We start from the raw sequence: 25,406 nt of genomic DNA, 5'->3' as shown, positions 1-25,406 counted from the left end.
AAAGATCACAATTTTATTTGGGCTTAACTATTTGAACTTTCAGGATTCCATTCATGAATATTGCAACCGTTACAACTGATAGGATCACGATTTTGTCCCTTGTTGATGATGTAATCACACTGAAGTTTGCCTGTGTAACCTTGTTTCTCAGAAGCGAAGGAAACTGCAAGAGAAATTTATGTGGGGCGCAGAAGAGTACAAAGTTTTGGAAGGCTTACTAGAAATAGCTTAGAAAAAGGATTCCTATATTTATCAGTGAATGAAACTTCGTTGGAAACTTTTCCTTTTATTCATCATACTCTGGAAAGAATTAAAAACACAGATATAGTACTTTCCTCCTAAACCAGGATAGAAAAGAGCAGGATGAAGGCCTGACGTACTAATCAGATGATTCATTGAACTGCCTTCCCATGAATTTCTGATCTAAGGAGCCAGTAATACAGTAGGGATATTGCCAACAAAAAGCCTGCATTTCAATTGGGTTCTTTTAACATCCTTTTTTTAATGAATGTTCTCACATATTTTATGGAGAATTTAAGCACATACTAGAAGGAAAATTATTTCAGGCAAGTATATCTGCAGTCAGATAAAGGGCTTGTCTACATGGGGACGCTCATCCAAATTAACTTTTAAAGTGAATTAATTAAACCCCTTTCAACCCCTGTATGAATGCTGTTACTCAGAATTAAAGTGTCCTTAATTCGGTTTAGCTTAATTCACATCCAAATTAATCTTTTCATTTTTTTTTAAATATGCTATATGGAGCTTTATGTGCTCAAAGTTCCATACAAATAATTAATCATAATAGCGACGTAAATTAAGCATTCCTGCAGCTATTTTACAGATGAGGAAAAGGAGGCAGAGAGCAAGCTCACACAAGTCAGTAACACAGCAAGGATTAGAACTCAGGATCTTCTGACTTCCAACCCCCCTGCTCATTCTTGGGGATCATGCTGCAAGCAAACAAACAAACAAACATGACAGGAGAAAAACTCATAGGACCATCATGCTTCCAACCTTCCATTCCTAGGAAAAAATCACTGAGAAAGTATTGACAACCAAGTCCCAACAACATGTGACATGTGCCAACATTCTGGATGTTTTGCAATCAGGCTTCTGTGGAGAGAACAGCAGAGACAACATGGGAGCACGAAAGGACAGCCTCTTTATGACTATGGATAGTGATCACATCTCAGTACTCATACAACTTGACAAGCTTTCGAAACAGTTGTCCACATTTGCATGACACAGCTAGTTTCCCTACAATAGCATCATTCCTCTCCAACAACACCAAGAAAATAGCGATAGGTAAATTGTTCCTCTTCCCTCAAAGAAGCATTTTACCTTCACTTTTAATATTCAGAAAAATGGTGAGATGCTATGATCTGTGCTGCCAATGATATACTGGTGACACCAAGATGTACATCTAAGTATTCTTATAAGATGTCACAATGCTTACAAGAAAATAGCTCCTAGATGAAGAAGAAGTGGTTCAAACTGAACCCAGGGTAATATCCACCATTAATACTGCTCAGAAAGGGTGAAACACTTTGAAAAACGAGCTGGGATACTGTTCCCCCACAGCTTCCATCCAAGCCCTTCTGCTTCCCCCGGTGCAAGGCTTCCTGGTCAACTCATTATTCAACCTGAATGATCATGTAGCATCAGTGGTGAAAAATATTTTCCTCTTCCTCCAGGATGCTTGGAAATTTCACCCTGTACTCCCAGACAAGCATCTGCCACAGAGATCCAGGCATTTGTCACCTCCCAACTGGACTTCTGTAATACATTTTTCCTGATGCTGAAGGTTGATGCAATGCAGAAGCTTCAGCTTCAGCAGAAAGTGGCCACCCACTTTCTTAATGAGAAATTACTCTAAACAGATCAGCCCTGTGTCTTGGTCTTTCTATTGGCTCTCAATCCACTTCTGTTACTAGTTCAAGGTCTTGGTCCTGATCTTCAAATTCCTTAACAGGTGAGAACCTGATTACATCAGAACTACAATTCTAGCCATAGACCACCAAGATAACTGAACTCCTTTGGGTCAACATGGCTTAAGATGCCCAACACAAAGTATCTGAGAGCCGGAGATAAAAAAAAATTCTTGATCAAGGCGATTTGGCTGTGGCATAATTTTCAGAGAAGCTTAGATTAATCCACAGCTGAACTGTAGGGCACAGTGCAAGATCTTTCTCTTTGATAGAGTCCTTTTTCCATAACTGAAAGTATTAGACACATAAAAAAATGAAAAAACCACCCAAACAAAATCCAGCCATGAATACCACTCACTCTTCTTCCCACAAGGACTCTTGACACTACAGTGATGTGGACTATAGAAAACCCTAGAATATTTCAATGAATCAAAAAGGCAAATAGCTACAAACCTTTCAAAAGTCTTCCCTTTGACCCCTGCCGATACCAAAGAGAAAGCAGGCTATAATTGTCAAGCAGTGCAGAAGAGGGCATGTATGACTGATGGGAACCAGTAAAAATCTTCCAAGGGGCTCATGTGGAAACACTTTAAACACACACACTCTATGAATATTTGAATTTTTGAATTTTTAGATTGTAAATTGGAGGGCAGGGACTGCCTTTGTTTGTGTTTTGTATGAAGCCGAGAGCATCAATGGCTCTTAAATAAATAATAAAAATCATAATATATTCTTAAAATCTTCTTGCTAATAAATATCTACAATACACTTCAAAATTATTAACAAGCACATCTTGGCATGGTGCATATTCTTCCTTAATACTTCTGGAAGAAGAATGAGTGATGTTGCAGACAGCCTTTCCATTGATCCTATTTGTAATTATTACCGGTAAGCATTAGTTGACGATAAAGCTGGAACTTACTGTGTCCTCAGTTTTTACTTCGTCAGTAATACCACTCATGGGAAGGGGATAAAATGAAAGTGCTATACAGTTGTAAAAGGACAGATCAGAGTTTTTTCTGGTGCACTGTAAATAAAGAGAATATTGACTACAAGAGTAAGATTATTACTAGCTCATTTAGAATAATATCAAAAGAGGTCTAAATGGCACATTTACCTAACCCATTAGCACTTTTCAGTTGGAACTTGAAACAGCTAATAAGATATCAAAAGTTAGAAGTCAGTGAGTCACTCTGTAAGTGAATCAGAAGTGAGAATGCTATTAACCAAAGGATGTCATCAAAAGAGCCACCACCAGAAAACCATTAACAAAGAGACTGTTTCATCATGACTCCAGATCCCTCTCTCAGATGATTTTTAATTTGTAATTACAGATCTCTGTGTGTTTCTCAGTTATAACAATGAAAGATCATATTCCTTACATGAGAAACAAATGATCTTCCCATTACTACAAATATCGGCTGCTAGCCTCCCTTAACCTAGTTCTAAAGTAAACTTTTTCCCCTCTGTCCTTGGATAGTTGTAAAATCTATCATCTTGCTATGAATGTGAACCTTTTAGCAAATAAATGCTTATTGTGATTCACTGGATTTCTGCTCACAAAATTCCCAGTGCATAAATACTGCAGATACTAGAGAAAGTGGGCCAGGGAATACTTCAAGAGTAAGCATAAAACACTTCCAGGATTTTATACTACTGCATGATATTATACAGTAACACCCATAGTGAAATTTTCAAAACCAGAATTGTATGAAAAACTGTATATAAATAAAATAGTTAAATAATCTGGTTGACATATAGCATTTGGGTTAATATGGACTATGTTTTAAGTGAATTTGTTTCAGCGATGGACTGGAGTTAAAACAGAACCTTTCATAAGCACATTTTTAAAAAAAGGTCTGCTGTTCAAATACAGGGCCTTTTAAAGACTAAGTAGAAAGGATTAGAGAGAAAAAATATTCTCTTTGATCACTACTGCTGTAAGAGGTGTACGGGTATCTGTTGTGGTTTACTAAGGAATATAGTTGTAAGATTTTGACTTTGTGGCAATTTATGTATTAATTCTTTGAGTTAGGAAGGATTTCAAACATTCCAAGTAGATTGGGCCACCACTGCTCAACCCCACCTCACTCCTACGGATATAGAGATTTCTGCATGCAGCGCTACCCCCCGCCCCCACTACTGGCCTCTCCCCAACAAGTATGGCTCCATCAAGACACCTATAATGTCACATTATAATGTCACACTAGTAGCTATGTGGCCGAGTTTGTTAGGAGTTAGAGTTACTTCACACAGAATTAACTGCCAATTGAAAATCCAACTGGATACCTCTACCATCTCCAAGGCAAACTGCTGTTGGATTCTGTGGGTCCATTCCCTGCTGTGCCCCAAATGTATCCTGCAGCTCTGATACTGCTGAGCTCTGGCAGAGGGGCTTCTGAAGGGTCCCAGGAAGTGCAGTACAATGACATAAACCTGGTACTTTCCTCACAAGTGAGATCCATGACTTGTAGTTCCATTATACTCAAGATGATTTTGCAGAGGGGATGATTTTGCTCTTACAAAACAGCATTAGAACAAATGAAAGAGAAATACAGTCAAGTGAAACTAGGAGAAAAAATTGGTTTATGAGACACTTATACTCAAATTATCCTAAAGGGCTTTATAAAGTAATTAAATATTGCTATTGTGGTTTCTCTGTAGGCAAATACAACAACCAGTAAATGATCAATAACATGAATTGGACACTGACACCAGTGTTATTTTGGCAAGGATTGTTAGCCAGGATACCAAAGTTATCCCCCTATTCCTTTGACCAAGTCTTGTGAAATCTTTAACTCTCAAATCGACAGCCATCAGAAATGGGTCAAAAAAGCTTGATTCAACATCTGACCTGAAGGTATGGTGGCACCTGTAAGCTCTCATGAAACTGCACTTCCCAGAAGGACAGCATGGCAACCTATATGAAGTCACAGACAATTTCTAGAGATGATCTTTCTGCAAATGATATTGCGGCACACTTTTCTGTGTACCAATTCTGAAACAGACATTACTTAACAACATATAATTCTTACTAGTCACTGGTACATTTACAAATATCCTACTATGTCTCTAGCACTACAGGGTTTCTCTAATTGAAGAAATAGAGAACCACTGGTACAAACCATATTTATGACAATTTTCTCCCTGTTGCTAAGACAATCAGGGTAAAGAGCCTCATCACAGTAAGCAGCAATGAATAATTCACTCACATACACATACGCTGCTGCATAGACAGTTGGTGAACTTAGAAAGTTTATACAGGTTTGAAAGTTTCTATAGGTTCTACCAATATTCTCCATTACATATATAAAGAATCTCTCTCAAAACCGGTAAAAGTATTCAATATGGAAGAAAATATGTTATGTGTGACTGCTATAATAAGAGATTATAATGTCTGGATATAGGCTTCAAGTCCAATATTCATTTCCTATTATGTGAAACATGATCTCTTGTCTGACATATGTGAAATTGGTATTCAGCCAACTGGACTTTTGTTTGCACATTCAGGTTTTATCTAATATGTGCTGAAATGGCATGATGAGTGGTTCCAGAATGGACAAAAAGAAAAGGAGTACTTGTGGCACCTTAGAGACTAACCAATTTATTTGAGCATAAGCTTTCGTGAGCTACAGTGGAAAGTGTAGAAGATCTTTTTATACACACAAAGCATGAAAAAATACCTCCCCCCACCCCACTCTCCTGCTGGTAATAGCTAATCTAAAGTGATCACTCTCCTTACAATGAATGTGTATGATAATCAAGTTGGGCCATTTCCAGCACAAATTCAGGTTCCCCCCCCCCCCCACAAACCCACTCTCCTGTTGGTAGTAGCTTATCACTTTAGATAAGCTACTACCAACAGGAGAGTGCGTTTGGGTGTGGGGGGGGAGAAAACTGATTTGCTCATTATTTCTATACCTCACATTATTTTTATTTGTTTAGCTCTCTCCCCTCCTTGTTCTTTCTTTTATTTATTTTTATATTCTGTTGGTATCTAATTTTGAAAGTAAACTCTTTGGAATAAGGGACCATGTGTAGTTTAAATCTCTGTAAAGAACCATGCAAAGTAATGGTTCTATACAAACCTTGTAAAAATAAATAATAATAATAATAAATTATAGACAACAAAGCACAGAAAAATCTTAATTCACATTTGTGGGCGAGTCCCTTGATGTCCCTGATAATAGACCAAGATCCAGCAAAGCACTTAACACTTGCTTGACTTCAAGTACATGAGTATCTTATTAACTTCAATGGGACTACTCACATACTTAAAGTTTAAGCAGCTGGTTATGTGGTTGCTGGATAAGGGCCACAGCACCCCAGTGCAGTGCTATGAATACAGAATATAAGCATTTTTTGTCTTAACAGCCTGTAGTCTATAGTAACTTTCTTTGCGTGTACTTTTTTTTGTTTTTTGAGGGGCACAGAAAAGGATGCTTTCATCTAGGATAGTAAAGGACCAGAATGCACTCTGACACTAACATTCACACAAAGGTAAGCAGAAGCAGGAAGAGAAAAAGCAGACTGTGGTGTCGCCCTGTTGCACTATTTCATGAAACCATCAACATCCTATTTATTTTTTTTTTTAACTCTAGCAGCTTCTTGTTCACGTACTATGAACAAAGTCTGCTTCTCTGCAGTTATACTGCACAGTGTTATCAGCTGATTTTTGTGAACTCGTAGGCATTTTGAAATACTGTACTAATTTAGCATCTCATTTCCTGATGTCATTATGTTGTTCCACCTTTTTTCCTTAATAAGAACACAAAATATAAACAATACTTTTTCTACACAAATTCATCCAGGTTTCAAAGGTGGCATTCTAAACTGGATGGGAATATCTCCCGTTTACACATGTAAACGCAGAATTTGTGTGTGAAATGCAGATGGGTCTTGATACTAAATACATCACCTTCATCCCTTAGTGAAATCTTGAAGTGGATTGAGTCCATTTTAAAATCATGCTTTTCTTCAGAATAAATGATAGCAACATAAAGGACCCAGAACTTCTATTGCAATCATTTAAGGGTGCTCATTTAGAAAAGTGATACATCTGTATACAAACAGGAGAATAGTCTTACCAGCATGCAAGTAAGCTAGATCAGGATTTTCAATGTCAGGATGCAGCTCCTTCAGGTGGTTGCGAAATTCCACTGGGACATTGGTTCCATAGTCACATTTGGGGCAGTTATACATTTTTACTCCTTCATGCTTTCCTGTGTGTAAGATATGCTTACGGATATTTTCAGCGCAGTTAGACCTAAAAGGTGAAAAGAAAAGAAAGAGTTAAGTTATATTATGTAAGCACCCATATGCAGGAAGGAAGACCATCCAACAGTATTCAGGCACTGAAAATTAAATCCTGCTGTTATTATGGAGAGGCAGTACGGTCTCAGAAGTTAAGGTAGTAACTAGCTTTCCATTTTATGCCAGATTCTGACATACTCTTAACTTGCACAGAAAACATGTCTTCCAGCTGAAATCTCTGGAAGTGCGGAAGTTTCTGATTAATTATGAATCTGGAAGGTTAAGAATTTAACAAAACGAATAGGTTTTTTTACCTTTGCAAAAGTCTTCTAATGTTTTTGGGGAGTGTGAGTAGGGAACATAATACCTTAGCCTAGCAAAACTGATTATTATTTGTTTGGCTTTTTTGAGCACCATGCCTTTAACTAGAGTCTAGGTGCAGGTAAGCATTGATGCTTATATTTAAAAGTTCACATGGAGTTCACATGAACCTTTACTACAAAGTTCATAGACCCCATCAGAGTCTTTGCAACTGATTTTGTAAGGATAGTCCATTAACTCCTTCAGAGTTTATAAACTCTACATAGTGATCTTGGGAGAGGTTATGTGTGTCAACTTTTCAAAGGCGTGCATGCCTAACTTTTGCATACGCACATGCATACACACACACACACCCTGATTTAAATCAGGGTTTTTCTGCCCACACAGGAGTTGGAATGTACAGAAGTCAGAGATGCGCGATACATTTCACGCACTTGAAAAATTCGGGCTGAAAGGTTTTTAACCTCATTTCCAAAAACGAGTGAAGGGTGGCAGTAATAATGAATTTATATCCAAAAAAGTTTACCAAAATTTCCATCCCAAGTTTATCCTTCAATTAGAATTTCCTGACTATTTAGTATGTATGAATTTAAAACAAAAACCCTACATCATCCTAAAAAAGTTTTCTAGCAGAAGTAATTGATATACGTTACCTGTATCAAAGCAAGGAATATAAGTGCTTCCATTTATTTCAGTTTGGGAATACTTTATTAGTACTATAGACTCTATTTTCCCCTACTTATTCTACATGTCAGCAGTTAAAGGACACTAACTTTACTCAAAAGTTAAATGGAAACTGTATAAAATAAGTTTCAAATGTGAATGGAAAAGAAAATATACAAATAAACAACATTTAAAATAAGTTCTAATAAAATGAGGATATAGTTCATGACACTAAAGGTGGCATTCAGCCCACACCTGCCTATGTGGGAGCTTTGAGAATCTGGGCACCTATATGGAAACTAACTATTTCCTTAGATGAACTCTAAGGCATTATGTAAAAATTGTTCTTTCAATACTTTGAAAATATTTCTGAGAAATATGAAAGCTCTACAGAAACTTAAGAGTTGTGAAGGAAATATAGTCTGCTCAAGTTGTGTGCATGGGCAGTGCTACATCATTTGATCTCTGAATTTGTTCAAACTACTGTAAACTGTGCCACCTTAAAGTCTCATTTGTTTGACCATGATTAAAAGTTCTGTGACTGAAAACAGCAATGTGCTGATCAACTCATCAATTGAAATGTTTGAAATGTTGAGCACAGAAAGGCCTAATCATAAATTAGGAATAAGAAATCATAGGACATTACAAATGGTATCCCTTATTAGTTTGCAATGCAGCGATTGTGCTAATAAAATAACCCATTAAGGTGACAACTCACAAATCCATGCACTTTTGAAGCCAAGTAATACCCTTAAATATGACATGACAATAATGTACTGCATATAAAATGTTTTTTTAATTATTCACTGTGCCTTAACTGCCTGTTGCATTATCAGTCTCGTCCCTAATGCTTGGCAAATACATTATTCCATATCTGATATACAAAACATCAAACATTGTATTTCATATTATGCTTATGGAATTTAAATCAAATGTCTGTGACTTTAAGAAGTACTGTATCTGCACTAAAATGGTGGCATTATAAACATCTAGCTAAATATTATAGTGTTGCAATAGTGATGATAGTTAAGCATCTGACAGCCTTTGTGTTATAAACTCCACTTTCAGGAGTTTATAAACTCTGAGATAAAAAAGATTCCCTTTATACTGAAATTTAACAATGAAGAACTCAGCCCAGAAGGAATTCTTCTGCCTCAAAAATTTGAATAAAGTCAGACTTTGGGTTTTTAGCTCAGCACTTGAGTTATATAAGCCAAATAAATAAACACAGCTTTTAAGAGACTGGCCTGCATTCCAGTAACACTATCATAATTTCAGAGTAGCAGCCGTGTTAGTCTGTATTCGCAGAAAGAAAAGGAGTACTTGTGGCACCTTAGAGACTAACCAATTTATTTGAGCATAAGCTTTCGTGTGCTACAGCTCACTTCATCGGATGCTTATGCTCAAATAAATTGGTTAGTCTCTAAGGTGCCACAAGTACTCCTTCTCTTTTTACTATCATAGATATAATTTAAATTAAATTATTACTATTATTCTTTAATATGAACAAGTGTGTTTTTGTCTATATAAGTTATTTCCTATTTTGAATGAATTTATGTATGTGCGGCAATCTTTGACTGGGCATTCACAGAATGGATATTCCTGGTACAGAGTGAAGTAGTTTGCAGTTATTGTCTATAGATATGTGAAAATGCTGTCATACAGGAGTGGAGTGGAAACTTTCCCTCTCCCCTTTCTTCCATGCAATGAGTGCTGCTACAAGGCATGGACGGGGTAGATGAAAAGTTTCCCCGGCCCCATTAGAATGCTGTTACAGGGCATTGTGGGTGTTGTTTGGAGTCTTCATCTCCCCACGATTGCTGCAGGTGATGATGAGCAGGGAGATGGAGCCTTTTCCTCAAGTTAGGCTGCAGATGGAGGGAGAATGGTCTCACTTGTATAAATCATGTACAGTGGTACAGACACTGTAAGTCAGTAGCTTCCAACAGTTCCATAGTGGTATCTGAAATGCCATAATTAGCTTTTTGTTCATAGGAAAGGAAAATACTATGGTAAATGTTATGGAGTAAAGGATGACATTTAAATAGTGGTCAGATTGTCTGAAGTTTTCTTGATCATTTACTTTTTATCCTTTCCTCTCTACCTTTACTTCTAAAAGCTTAGTCCATATCTCAGTCTTTTCTTTTTTGTGGCCAACTGTTTGAACATGAAAAGTGGAAGTATTATTCTTTTATACTCTCAGATTCCCCCTTTCTAGTATTTCTGCTCTCAAGTACTTCTCTCACACTCACACCATACACGCCACCCAGTCCTCTGCCCCTAAGTGCTACCACTGACTTCTACTATTCACTTCACATCTCCTATTCTGTCCTTATGCCTTATGTCATCCACTAAGAGCCAAATTTTTAAACTGAGGTGCCTAAATCCACATTATATAATCTCTATATACCTATATGAAGATTTTAGGTACCTAACTAGGGGTCAGAGATTCAGTTATCCAAAGGTGCCTAAATGTGGATTTAGGCACCTAACTCCAGACACAAAGTTGTGAAATAGAGCTTTGTGTGCCCTTCCTCATCGCTAAGTGCTTCTTTAAAAGCCACTTCTTTTGAAGAGGTCTTCCAGTGTTGATCACCATATTGTGATAGTACCCTCAACATCTTGTGTTCGATTTTTTTTGTCCCATATAGTGTATTTGTCTGCCAGATTTTGAGATTGTAATCTCTTGGGGCAGTGCTTTTTGTGTGTGTTTGTAAAATATTATGTATATTTGTGGTTCTATATAAATAATAAATATTAACACAAAGAAGAGACTTCTAGAGTTGGCAGAAGAGAACTGGAGAGAGTTCCTGCAGGGTATGCTCAGAGAAACTAAGCCAACAGACAAGCTATTTCTATGATTTTATCACAATGTATTATAGCAAGGCTTCTCAAACTGGGGGTCATGACCCCTCAGGGAGTTGCGAGACTATTACACGAGGGGTCCCGAGCTGTCAGCCTCCACCGCAAACCCCGCTTTGCCTACAGCATTTATAATGGTGTTAAATATATAGAGTGCTTTTAATTTATAAGGGGGGGGGAAAGGGGTCACACTCAGAGGCTTGCTGTGTGAAAGGTGTCACCAGTACAAAATTTGAGAACCACTGTATTATAGGATATCCCTCAAAAATTTCCTGCGATTTTAGCCCTGGATTACATTGTAGGCCCACATCATCACTATTTTAACTAACTAATTACTCTCTCACCCCATTTAAAGGGCAAACTTAATATGTGGTTTAAAAATATTCAGTTCTACATTTTATGATTAAAGCTAAGTTACTCTGGCCTATATTTTAAAAATGTATTTAGGTGTTGCTCTGCTCAGCGTTGCAAAGTCTAATTGACTTAGGAGCCTTCATCTAATTTGAGACTCTTAGTAGGTCTACACTTAAAACACTGCAGCAGGTGCAGCTGCACCGCTGTAGCGCTTCAATGAGGACACTACTACTCCTACAGGAAAGCTTCTCGCATTGACGTACTTAATCCACCTGTTACCTTGCACTCCATATGATTTTATGAAAATATGCTAATGAGTGTGAATATAATGTAACTAGAATATGCTTCATGAAAAAGGTCTCTTGTAAGGTATCATAACTGAGTGTGGTCATCCTATTTGTATAAATGTATCATTCTTGTACCTGAAACTAGAAATATGAAACATAAATCTGAGGTCCTATTGTAATTATGCAAAGAGTGGGCCATTCATTAATGGTCGTTGGGAATCTTGATGGCTCCCCTCAACTAGGACAATTGGTTGTAAATGGCTCTGTTTACTTGCAAGCCTTCCTGTGAATCAGGCCAGAAAGAATGAAGGCTTGAGGTCTCACAGGACATGTGACCATGTCACCTGGTACTGGAATCCACCTTAAACCTGGTGCTTGTCCATTTAGAAGGAAGGGTGGGAACCCAGAGAGACACAAAGGATTCCCGCCTTGTGCCAAAGCTATAGAAGGGGGTGGAACAGAACAAAGGTGGAAGTCATGAGAAATCCCCTAGCTACCACCTGAGCTGGAATAAGGACTGTACCAGGGGAAAGGATTGGGCCCAGACTAGGAAGGAGTCCGGTCTGTGAAAGAAATTTATTGGAACATCTTTGAGGGTGAAATTTTATCTGTAATCAGTTTCTTAATGTATTAGGCTTAGACTTGCGTGCTATCTTTTATTTTGCTTGGTAACTTACTTTGTTCTGTCTGTTATTACTTGGAACCACTTAAATCCTACATTTTATACTTAATAAAATCCCTTTTGCTTATTAACCCAGAGTAAGTAATTAATACCTGTGGGAGCAAACAGCTGTGCATCTCTCCCTATCAGTGTTATAGGGGGCAGACAATTTATGAGTTTACCCTGTATAAGCTTTATACGGAGTAAAACAAATTTATTTGGGGTTTGGATCCCACTGGGAGTTGGGTGTCTGGGTGCTGGAGACAGAAGCACTTCTAAAGCTGTTTTCAGTTAAGTCTGCAGCTTTGGGGCGTGTGGTTCAGACCCTGGGTCTGTGTTGGAGCAGACTGGCGTGTCTGGATCAACAAGGCAGGGTTCTGGAGGCCCAAACTGGCAGAGAAAACAGGCTCAGAGGTAGTCTCAGCATATCACGTAACAGTCCCAAAGGGGTCTCTCTGACAGAATTGTCACATCACCTCTGCAAGAGGCAGTAGCTACGTTGACAGAAAAAGCCCTCGCATTGACACACTGCTATCTACACCAGGGGTTAGATCAGCATAACTGCATCACGCAGGATGTGGATTTTTTACACCCTTGAGTGAAGTAGTTATACCAATGTATGTGTACAGTGTAGACCTGGCCTTAGGCCTTGCAATGCTGGGTGGAGAAACACCCAAACACCTTTAAAAATATGGGCCAAAGGGACTAATTTCTTCCTTTTGACTTCTACAGCCAGACAGAGATTACTGTGGGGGTCCTTCTTTTTGTTACTTTGTAACCAATCCTGAAAATGTTGATTTTAGAGCTAGAAATGAATTATGCCAGAGTCCAAAAGGGAGTGGATGGAGATAGTATTAATAATCAGAATAATGTTCCTCTTGCTAATAGAAATCTTAAGAGGCATCCTTCTAACAGGCATTCTGGTACGATTTAAAAGTGACAAAAAATCTACTTTATTAACTCTGGAGTTTAGTTTTCTAAACTTGCCCATCCAGAATGCAAGTTGCACACAATAATGTTTTCAAAGATTTTATATGCATGCCTAGATGAATAGTTCACTTCCTACCACTCTCCAAGAATTTTTATTTAAATGGTCTGCTAGTGAAATACACAGGATACACTCTTCAATTACGCAGTACCCACCATCTTGAAAAGACACTGCAAGCATGCAAATGGAAGATTTCAAGGCATGAATGGGACATAATACTTATTACTTCATCCACTAGGTCTTAGAGACCATAGCATATTTCAGGATTCATATTCTCACAAAAAATGAACTGTTCTTTAAAAGTTTCTCCAGGGTATTCAGCACAAACAGCCTCTTTCTGTAGAGGATTGCACAAAACTGGAAGTACATCTGGCAACTGTATGTATGTCACTACTTACATCTGAAAAGAAACACAGTGATATAGTAGACTGACTAAAAATATTTATTTAAAGTTTCCCCTTTGAGTTAGTACGAGTGAAGTTCACCCTCATGCAGAGGGCCTGCAGAAGGCCCTCTGCACTACTGAAACCAGGGGTGTCAAACTCACTTCATATGATAGGCCTGATATATTCAGCAAAAGTTATTAAACGAGAAATAGGTAAAGATAAACCCTGTTGGTAATTACTTACATTTACTTGATGCCTCTCCAGAGCCTCTTAAATGCAACTAAGTGGTTCTACATCTGTACACAAGGTTTTGCTGGATTGCTGTCCTGGAGTCTGGACAAGGGGAGTGTGATTTGTAGAGTGCACCAGTCCGTATGGACTCTGATGGTGCACACTACATGTTCCTTAGTGCACACTGATGTACACAGTCCTGTACACATGATGCACACGAGCAAGGTCTACATGCAGAGGTTAGAACACAACACACTGGAGCCTGAACAAATCACGTCTCCCATAGTGCGGACTCTGGGGTTGTATAAACATGCCAGTAGATTCATGGGAAGTCCAGGGGCTGGATGAAACTGTTCTACAGGTTAGATCTAGCCCATGGGCTGTATGTTTCACACCCCTGATTAAACCCTACAGCACAAACTACAACAAATAGAAATGGCAAGCAGGAATTTGATCCAGCAGTTAACAAAGTAGCAGAACATTTAAAAATAGATAATTTCTTACAGGAATAGCAACTTCAGTAATGGAAATTAAGCAAACTTCTGCTGAAACCTATCTACATTTCCATAGAATCCTAATCCTGATTTACTAGCCAGAAAATAGCCAAATCACAGGAGTCTCACTCAATACTTATAGAAAACAGCCAAACCCCAATTTGGAAAACTCGCTATCATTAGCTAAACTCTCAGTTATGATTTAAACTAAAAACAAAAAGATTCATAGATTTAAAGACGAGGAGGGACCATTACGATCATTCAGTCTGTTCTCTTACATAACACAGGCCATAGAATTTCACTCAATGATTCATGCACCAAGCCCATATCATCTGGGCTGAATGAGAGGGTCTTTTGTAGGAAGATATCCAAACTTAATTTAAGTAATTTATGTGATGAAGAAAGTGGTTAGTGGTAGTGGAAAGTGGTAAATTGTTTCATTGGTAAATGACACTCACTGTTAAAAAACTGACATGTTTCTAATGTGAATTTGTCTGGCTTTTGCTTCTAGCCAATGGCTATTGTTATGCTTTTGTCTGCTAGATTAAATTGTCTTCTACCATCAGAAATCTTCTCTTCATGTAGGCATTTGTAGACCATGATCAAGTCACCTCTTAACCTTTTTGTAACTTTAACTCCTTTAATTTTACTGTAAGGTCGGTTTCCAGACCTCTAATAGTTTTGCACCTCTTTTCTAAAAGAGCTATCAGTTAGTGAACATCCTTTTGAAAGTGTGAACACCAAAACTGGACAGTATTCCAGTAATGATCGTACTAATGTTCTATACTCCATAGTTCTACTCAATATTCCCCTGCTTAAACATCCCGGAATCACGTTAGCTCTCTTAGCTGCCACAACTCAAGAGTGCACATTCAGTGGTTAATCCACCATGACTTTAAGTCCATTTCAGAGTTCCTGATTTCCAAACACCAGCCCTTCATCCCATAAATGTGACCTAGAGTGTTTGTTCCTAAATGTATGTCCTTGCATTTGGCTATATGAAAAATAAACCAAAACAAATAAAACCCCATGATAGAGATGTAAATATTCAATTTTGGAGCAAAAAGTTACTTTAAACTTTAAAATGTGAATTATTTCTCACACACTAGCTAATCAACAGAAGAAGGGGCCCGGTCCTGTAACCTTCCTTTGCACTTAAGTCAATGGCTGTTGAGGATGCTCAGCACCTAAAAGCGCTAGTCCAAAACTGTGATTCAGAATGTAAATTCACCACTAAACAATAAAATTAAAGCAAGCCACAAAAATTCCACCCACGAATTAAACAAAGAACCCTATCTACAGATGGCAATTCCCTAAACGATTGCTACTGAGCGCCAACTGATGTGTCAGAAAACTACTAACACAAACTCCTGCAAACAGCCCAAACCACGGTAGTCTCACTCACCAGTCAGTGAAAACACAACTAATAAAACTATACATATTATACCGATACGACTGCGGGGGGGAGAGGCACACGCACACAAGAAATCTGCTATTGACTACATTTTCCAACCAGATTCACCAATTTTTTAAAAGTTATATATATTAAAAAAAGGAGGACTTGTGGCACCTTAGAGACTAACCAATTTATTTGAGCATAAGCTTTCGTGAGGTACAGCTCACTTCATCGGATGCATACTGTGGAAAATACAGTGGGGAGATTTATATACATAGAGAACATGAAACAATGCGTGTTACCATACACACTGTAAGGAGAGTGATCAGGTAAGATGAGCTATTACCAGCAGGAGAGCGAGGGGAAAAAACCTTTTGTAGTGATAATCAAGGTGGGCCATTTCCAACAGTTCCATTCTTGTCAACTGCTGGAAATGGCCCATCTTGATTATCACTACAAAAGGTTCCCCCCCACCCCGCTCTCCTGCTGGTAATAGCTCACCTTACCTGATCACTCTCCTTACAGTGTGTATGATAACACCCATTGTTTCATGTTCTCTGTGTATATAAATCTCCGCACTGTATTTTCCACTGAATGCATCCGATGAAGTGAGCTGTAGCTCACGAAAGCTTATGCTCAAATAAATTTGTTAGTTTTTAAGGTGCCACAAGTCCTCCTTTTTCTTTTTGCAGATACAGATTAACATGGCTGCTACTCTGAAACCATATATTAAAAAGTGGCCAATCCCTAGCCAGAAAATGCAAAATCTCTGAAACGAGTGGTCCTTGCCTATAGTTGGGGCTAGCTGAATAGCTGTAATGTCTTCCATGAACACCCCATCAGAAACAACCTTTTCTCCAATCAGTTTGTTCAACATGCAGTCTGTTTCAGTAAGAAAGAAAAGTGAAAACAAACCGCTGCTTCTTTTCTTTGAGGATGCCCCATTTCATAGCTAATATTTTTGTGTTAGCAGAGAAACCAGTTTATTCAGGCACAACATTCACTGAGGACGTAAGTTCCCTGCCTAACTCATGACAGTCCAGAAGAAACAGCTTATGCACTCAAGGTTTGTCTACACTAGAGTTTTGAACTCAAGTTAATTGATTTCAATTAATTCGAGTTTGCTACCATGTTTGTACATGTTAATCTGGATGACTCCACAAATATTTGTTCCAGTACACAAGTTAAAAACTTTAGTGTAAACATACCTTCCCAGCGTTAGAGGGAAACAAATGAGAAGTATTGCCAGCTCCGATTCCTGAAAAATCATGAGCCAAGCCTCAAAATATCATCATGAGATTAATTTAAAATTCATGAGGTCTTTTGTTTTTTTTTTTAAATTTTTTGTCTTCTGGTTTCTGAGCCTTTGGGATGTACTTGGGTCACATTTCCAAGCTATTCCTCGCAGCCAGGAGAGTTAGAAACTTAACATTTTGTTTATTAAATGAAAGCTCCGAGATTCACATAAATCTAGGAGCTGGAGCTTTAAGAAAAACATCAAATTTTGAAAAAAGAAATGGAGTACTTGTGGCACCTTAGAGACTAACCAATTTATTTGAGCATGAGCTTTCGTGAGCTATAGCTCACTTCATCAGATGCATACTGTGGAAACTGCAGCAGACTTTATATATACACAGAGAATATGAAACAATACCTCCTCCCACCCCACTGTCCTGCTGGTAATAGCTTATCTAAAGTAATCGTCAGGTTAGGCCATTTCCAGCACAAATCCAGGTTTTCTCACCCTCCACCCCCCCACACAAATTCACTCTCCTGCTGGTGATAGCCCATCCAAAGTGACAACTCTTTACACAATGTGCATGATAATGAAGTTAGGCCATTTCCTGCACAAATCCAGGTTCTCTCACTCCCTCACCCCCCTCCAAAAACGAGTTTTCTCCAACACGAGTTTCTACAAGCCATTACCCTATGATCCCACTGAGAGTTACCAAAAGCAACTACAGCATATGCTCAAGAAACTTCCTGAAAAAGCACAAGATCAAATCCGCACAGACACACCCCTGGAACCCCGACCTGGGATATTCTATCTACTACCCAAGATCCATAAACCTGGAACTCCTGGGCGCCCCATCATTTCAGGCATTGGCACCCTGACAGCAGGATTGTCTGGCTATGTAGACTCCCTCCTCAGGCCCTACGCTACCAGCACTCCCAGCTACCTTCGAGACACCACTGACTTCCTGAGGAAACTTCAATCCATCGGTGATCTTCCTGATAACACCATCCTGGCCACTATGGATGTAGAAGCCCTCTACACCAACATTCCACACAAAGATGGACTACAAGCCGTCAGGAACACTATCCCCGATAATGTCACGGCTAACCTGGTGGCTGAACTTTGTGACTTTGTCCTTACCCATAACTATTTCACATTTGGGGACAATGTATACCTTCAGATCAGCGGCACTGCTATGGGTACCCGCATGGCCCCACAGTATGCCAACATCTTTATGGCTGATTTAGAACAACGCTTCCTCAGCTCTCGTCCCCTAAAGCCCCTACTCTACTTGCGCTATATTGATGACATCTTCATCATCTGGACCCATGGAAAAGAAGCCCTTGAGGAATTCCACCATGATTTCAACAATTTCCATCCCACCATCAACCTCAGCCTGGTCCAGTCCACACAAGAGATCCACTTCCTGGACACTACAGTGCTAATAAACAATGGTCACATAAACACCACCCTATACCGGAAACCTACTGACCGCTATTCCTACCTGCATGCCTCCAGCTTTCACCCTGACCACACCACACGATCCATCGTCTACAGCCAAGCTCTGCGATACAACCGCATTTGCTCCAACCCCTCAGACAGAGACAAACACCTACAAGATCTCTGTCAAGCTTTCTTACAACTACAGTACCCACCTGCGGAAGTAAAGAAACAGATTGATAGAGCCAGAAGAGTTCCCAGAAGTTACCTACTACAGGACAGGCCTAACAAAGAAAATAACAGAACGCCACTAGCCGTCACCTTCAGCCCCCAACTAAAACCCCTCCAACGCATTATTAAGGATCTACAACCTATCCTAAAGGATGACCCAACACTCTCACAAATCTTGGGAGACAGGCCAGTCCTTGCCTACAGACAGCCCCGCAACCTGAAGCAAATACTCACCAACAACCACATACCACACAACAGAACCACTAACCCAGGAACTTATCCTTGCAACAAAGCCCGTTGCCAATTGTGCCCACATATCTATTCGGGGACACCATCACAGGGCCTAATAACATCAGCCACACTATCAGAGGCTCGTTCACCTGCACATCCACCAATGTGATTTATGCCATCATGTGCCAGCAATGCCCCTCTGCCATGTACATTGGTCAAACTGGACAGTCTCTACGTAAAAGAATAAATGGACACAAATCAGATGTCAAGAATTATAACATTCATAAACCAGTCGGAGAACACTTCAATCTCTCTGGTCACGCAATCACAGACATGAAGGTCGCTATCTTAAAACAAAAAAACTTCAAATCCAGACTCCAGCGAGAAACTGCTGAATTGGAATTCATTTGCAAATTGGATACTATTAATTTAGGCTTAAATAGAGACTGGGAGTGGCTAAGTCATTATGCAAGGTAGCCTATTTCCTCTTGTTTTTTCCTACCCGCCCCCCCCAGATGTTCTGGTTTAACTTGGATTTAAACTTGGAGAGTGGTCAGTTTGGACGAGCTATTACCAGCAGGAGAGTGAGTCTGTGTATGTATGGGGGTGGGTTTTTGGAGGGGGGTGAGGGAGTGAGAGAACCTGGATTTGTGCAGGAAATGGCCTAACTTCATTATCATGCACATTGTGTAAAGAGTTGTCACTTTGGATGGGCTATCACCAGCAGGAGAGTGAATTTGTGTGGGGGGGTGGAGGGTGAGAAAACCTGGATTTGTGCTGGAAATGGCCTAACCTGACGATTACTTTAGATAAGCTATTACCAGCAGGACAGTGGGGTGGGAGGAGGTATTGTTTCATATTCTCTGTGTATATATAAAGTCTGCTGCAGTTTCCACAGTATGCATCTGATGAAGTGAGCTATAGTTCACGAAAGCTCATGCTCAAATAAATTGGTTAGTCTCTAAGGTGCCACAAGTACTCCATTTCTTTTTGCGAATACAGACTAACACGGCTGTTACTCTGAAACCTATCAAATTTTGAGAGACTCATGATAAAATCGCTAGAGTTGGCAACACTACAGAAAGGTTACAAAGAGGTCAGGCCCTAAAAGACAGACACAGCCCAAAGAGTACCTCTCTTAATGAGGTAAATGGATGTGCTTTTCAATAGTGTTAGCTCATTCGAGTTAGCTTAACATGTTTGAAAAGCCATGTCAAGGCACTGGTTAAAACATTTGAACATGTGTTAGCCTGTGTCTGGATGAGGTTTTTCAGTCATGTTAAGCTAATTCGATTGAGCTAACATGACTGAAAAAACACAGCCAAAACCACCACACAAATGAAGCAGCCTAATCAGTTGTGCATATTGCCATACAGAAACAATGAAACAACAGTAAAACAGAATAATCCACGTTCATACTGTTTAACTACATACCGTATGTTTCACAAAGAAAATAATGAAAAACTATTTGGGATTTACTCAGAGAGTATTGAAGTCACACTCGTTCCTAATTATAATAATTCTTTCAGCTTTTCTACACTGATAGTTCTGTATTTTTATAATGATCTATTTGTTATGACACACATTATGTGTGACAGATGTCCAATGCTGGCTGCTAAAAAGTAGCAGAGCCCTGTAGGGCAGCAGCAAGAATTAGTGCATCAGCACTGAAATGGATGGGAAACAGATAAGTTACTACTTGTGTCCCAGTTTTCTTCAGCAGAATATTGTGTCCAAACTGTAGTTTGGGCCAAATATTCACAATTTTATTTATAGTGCACGTAGCCCAATTTTAAGGAACTGATTATATCAAATGTATGCTCTTAAGAAGCTGATCTCAGTGGGCCAATTTTACTCCTGCATATACCAAATTACAGTAAATGGGGATTTTTGAAAGGAACTATGGAGGTGCTAGAGTGATATAATCCATCCCTTCCTCCCTGCAATGTATAGGCACGCTGCAACATCACTCCCTCCAAAGCTATGGTGGACAAACAATACTTGCAACCTCTCTCTGCAACCTCTTATGGGGTTTCTGGCCACTGAATCTGTGTAATGTACATACAGTGGTGTGTCTGAAGGCCTATCCTCAACGGTCAATTCTGACCAAGCCTTTTTGGGGCTGGTCCCAGAATGCCCCTTAGAAGCATGTAAGGAATGCAGAGATCTTGTGTGCATGTCCCACTCCTGCATGGCTTTACCAAGGGTTTAAGTGGCAGAAACAGGAAGGGATTATCATGCATCAGATCTTTGCTCTTGACTGAATTTCACACTAGCTGAGAATCACTGGATTCCTTTTGGGGGGGATTCCCTCCCCCCTTTCCTTTTTTATTTTTTCAGGCTGGATATTGAAGAAGCTGGCTCGAGAAGAGGAGGGTTTGCTGTACATAAGAGACACACACCTGTCTTGGCAGGGTGCTGGGCAGATCATGAGGATCAAAGTGGGAATGGGAGCTTTAACTAACACACGCCTGGATTCAGCAAGAATCTTAAGTACACATGGAATTTTAAGTACCAGTAGTCCTGTTGACTATTTCAATGGGACTACTCAAGAGCTTAATGTTATGCGCTTGCTTAAGTATGCTGCTGAAATGGGCTAGGGAAATCATTCAATTAAAAAAAAAAAACTGGATGGGATAAGACTAAGTGAAGATGCTCCTTTCCCTCCCCTCAATGGCAACTCCTTTTCTATTGTACTTTTCTAAATGACCACCTAAAGTTACACTGAAAAATTCAAGTCACTGTACACACACAGTTTGTGAAGTCTCAGTGAGGCACAAAATGTTTCCACAAACAAACATGTACAGATGGAGACTATGAAAGGGTTTGGATTCTGCAGGATGCAGGGAGATGAAAAGGACTCCTAACTTTGCTGAAGTCACAGATGATAGCAGCAGACCCTGAAAGCTGCTTCTCAGTCTTGGATGCAGATGACCCTTCTTCCAACTGGCCTTTATGTCAGCTCTTTCAGCCATTCTGGTAGCAGACAGAGCTCCCTAGAGGGCATGTCCTGTTGCTCTGCTGCCTGGGTTAGCGTCAAGAGCAGTATTGTCTCTATTACCTCTGTTCTAAAGGCCTGCCCCTCCACACACTTTGCCACTCCCACCACCCCATGAAGCTGAAGACCATTCTCTCTCTCATTTCAACTACTCAGATTTATCTTTGGAATTAAATCTTAATTTCCTGAAAGATTCATTTTGAAAGTAAATATAAAATCACTGCTGATAAAATTTTTGGATGGCACAAAGATGGGTGAAATGGTAAATAATGATGACAGGGCAGTCATACAGATGATCCAAATTGCTTTGTAAGCTGGGCCCATCCAAACAAGGTGCATTTTAATACAGCCAAATGCAAGGTCATACACCTAGGGACAAGGAATGTAGGCCATACCTGCAGAATGGGGGACAATACCCTGGAAGGCAGGGACTCCGAAGAGAGTCATTGTGGACAAACGGCTCAATATGAGCTCTCGGCGTCATATTGCCGCAAAAGGGGTTAATGCAATTCCTGGATGCGTAAACAGGGCAGTAGTAGTTAGGAGTAGGGAGGGCATTTTGCCTCTCTGTACATCATTGGTGAGACCAATACTGGAATACTATGTCCAGTTCTGGTATTCACATTTTTTAAAGGATGTTGAAAAAATTGGAAAGGGTGTAGAGAAGAGCCACAAAAATTATTCATGGGCTAGAAAAAATGCCACACAGTGAGAGACTTACATAGCTCAATCTGCTTAGTTTATCAAAAAGAAGATCAAGAGAAGACTTGATCACAGTGTAAAAGTACCTTTACTGGGTACTAAAAGGCTTTTTATTTTAGTGGAGAACACCATAACAAGAACCAATGACTAGAATTTAAAGCCAGACAAATTCAAATTAGAAATACAACACACATTTTTAACAGTAAGGGTAATTAACCTTTGGAACAAACTACGAATGGAAGTGATGGATTCTCCATCCCTTGATGTCTTTAAATTAATACTCGATAACTTTCTGGAAAGTGTGCGTTAGTCTAATATAAGCTATTGGGCTCAATTCAGAAGTAACTGTATGGAATTCTATGGACTGTGTTATACAGGAGGTCAGACTAGGTGATCTAATGGTCCTTCTGGGCTTATACCTCTAAATCCTTGAAAAGTGTAGTTCAACTCTGAAAAATGTCACTATGAGGTTCCATGTTTGTTGCCTTTCTTTGACTTCCACAGGAAATTTGCTCAGTTTAAAAATGGAATCTCATGGCTCATCAGCAGTAATAAATAATGTGCAGGTCCAATTTTTGCCCTCAGTTACATCTGTGCAATGCCATTATCCTGCCTTCACAGCATCATTGTCTGCACAGGGGTAGCTAACAGCAGTGTTCAGCACTGCAGTTGGCGATTACCTAGTAATCCTGTTAGTGACAGGTGGGGTGAGACTAGAATACAGCTCCTTTTCCCATCAGTGTGTTGGTTCTGCGAGAATAGGAAGCAGCAAACATTCATTTTTGTCATTACAGGAAGTAGATATGCCTCACAAGGAGTAGGTGTTCTTATATAGTCACTTTACAGAGAAAAGTCACACATGAAGTAAAATGTGCTGTGCACAATCACCAAGAGAAACTATGAAATGGTGTACGGTTGATGCAATACTCTGGAAAATTGTGTATTTAACCTATATTATACACAAAGGGAAGTGCACACAAATGGTGTGAGCAGTATAAACTAAAAGTGTTTCTAGCACTCTCACTCCTAGCTTCAGATAAGGCATCTTACTCTCTAAAAATCATACCCACTCACCAATAAAAGATAATTTACTGTAGTTTTCCAACAATACGCATTTCCAGTGATATATGTTTAAGTGTTAGGAATAAAATTTTAATGAGACCAGAAATCATTATCCATGTTTCACAGCACCTTCGCTAGCCCATGGATTCAAAAGTGAAGAATTTGCCTTAAATTTGGGTTAACCATATGGGGGAATGCCCCCCACACCCGGGAGGGCTGGGGGCGGGGGATGGATTGAATGCTAAGAGAACTTTCTGCACTGAAGTCCCAATAAGAACACGGTTTACTGGAGACTTTTATTAGATCCAAATCACGTAAATCATCCTACACTTAGGTTACTCAAATGTTCTGTCATGGAAAAATAACTATTTTAGTAATAAAAGTTTAAAGTGTGTGTAAGGGAGGAAGGGAAACTCTACACAGTGCTGTAGATCTGCTTTCTGTCCTACCGAGGGTTAATATGAAGAGAGGAAAAAAAATGGTAAAATATGAAGTCAGTTTCCCGGCTTCATCTTTCACATTCCTATACCATGCTACAGCAGAAACTAATGAACTTGCTCATCTTTGAAAGCCCTTTTGCAAGCACTTTCCCTTACCTTTAACTCCGATCTTTACAGATTTTCCCTTATGTGTGTGCCAATTTTACTGGTATAATACTTACACTTTTACTGATTGTGTTCTGATGATTTCTACTGAGAGATACTTAAACCTTTTACAAGTCTAAAACTATTTTATCACTTCTGAAGAAAACTAATAGGGCAGAGTCACTGAATGATAAGAGAGAGAGACCACTGAATTTATTTAATAATCCATGTCCATTTCACAAAAATGGCCTGTGTAATCCGTTTAAAAATAATAACCTGTTCATTTCAGACCTTGCACAATGCTTCTCTTTGTCCCTTGTAAGTCTCTCAAATGTCTTATTTTAAAGGAATATATAGTACTCCCGGAAGACATTTTCCCATTTCTATTCTCTTCAACTCCTGTGAGCCCTTGTTCTGTGTGATAAGGCAATCTCCTTCGGGATCTGAGCTGTGTAGTTTCGCACCACGAGTGACAAGGACTCGACTTGAATAACTGCTGTGCGCAGGTTGTAATTATGTCAGCTGGAGTGTTGAACAAGGGGACTGATTAATGTGAGCCCCAGCCCAGGCACAGGCCCTATCAAAACCTTCGTGCAGGCCAGCAGTGGGGATGGGTTAGAGCAGAAAGACAAAACATGCTGTATCGTCCATGATAGATGAATTGCTCCAACAGTCTTCAGGCAGATGTTCCAGGACAGTATAATATACAATTACTCTGCCTTATCACCTTCCCAGGGACAATAAAGCTTCCTCCTTCTATAGCTCATGTGAGTGAAGGCAAAATTAGTTTTACTTTTACAACACTGACTCACTTATCACGTTGCCTTGATTGTGCTTTTACAGCTAAAGAAAACATGTATTCTACTTTAAAACTTAAAAAAACAAAACCAAAAAACCCTCCAAAATCTTTTATAAAACAAGAGGATTTCTTTGAAACTACTTTGCATCATAGTAACACAATTCTTAAAGGCCTAGATTTACCAACGTACTCTAAGAACATATGTGCTACTCATGTGTTTAATGTTATACATGTGCTTAACTAACTTACTGAATCGAGTCAAAATGAAGTTAAAAGTTAAAAATCCATGTGTTTT

At 39.3% G+C, this 25,406-nt stretch overlaps 1 protein-coding gene across 6 annotated transcripts in view; it reads right to left on the bottom strand.

Annotated features, from left to right (window-relative positions):
* Positions 1 to 25,406, bottom strand: part of ZNF407 (zinc finger protein 407) — a 462,207-nt gene that overhangs the window by 126,837 nt on the left and 309,964 nt on the right. For 5 of the 6 annotated variants that reach the window (XR_013345174.1, XM_077810508.1, XM_077810512.1 and 2 more), the window contains exon 8: positions 7,019 to 7,197. Coding sequence is in view for 5 of the 6 variants with exons in the window: in XM_077810508.1 (XP_077666634.1) it covers positions 7,019 to 7,197 (179 nt within the window). In the remaining variant the exon portion in view is untranslated. Of the gene's footprint in view, positions 1 to 4,640; positions 4,852 to 7,018; positions 7,198 to 25,406 lie in introns of those variants that run through there. The other variant, XM_077810510.1, reaches the window with a different exon arrangement.

This window comes from Eretmochelys imbricata, chromosome 2 (assembly GCF_965152235.1).
Source record: "Eretmochelys imbricata isolate rEreImb1 chromosome 2, rEreImb1.hap1, whole genome shotgun sequence".
Taxonomy (NCBI): domain Eukaryota; kingdom Metazoa; phylum Chordata; order Testudines; family Cheloniidae; genus Eretmochelys; species Eretmochelys imbricata.
This window is presented reverse-complemented; position numbering and strand designations above follow the sequence as displayed.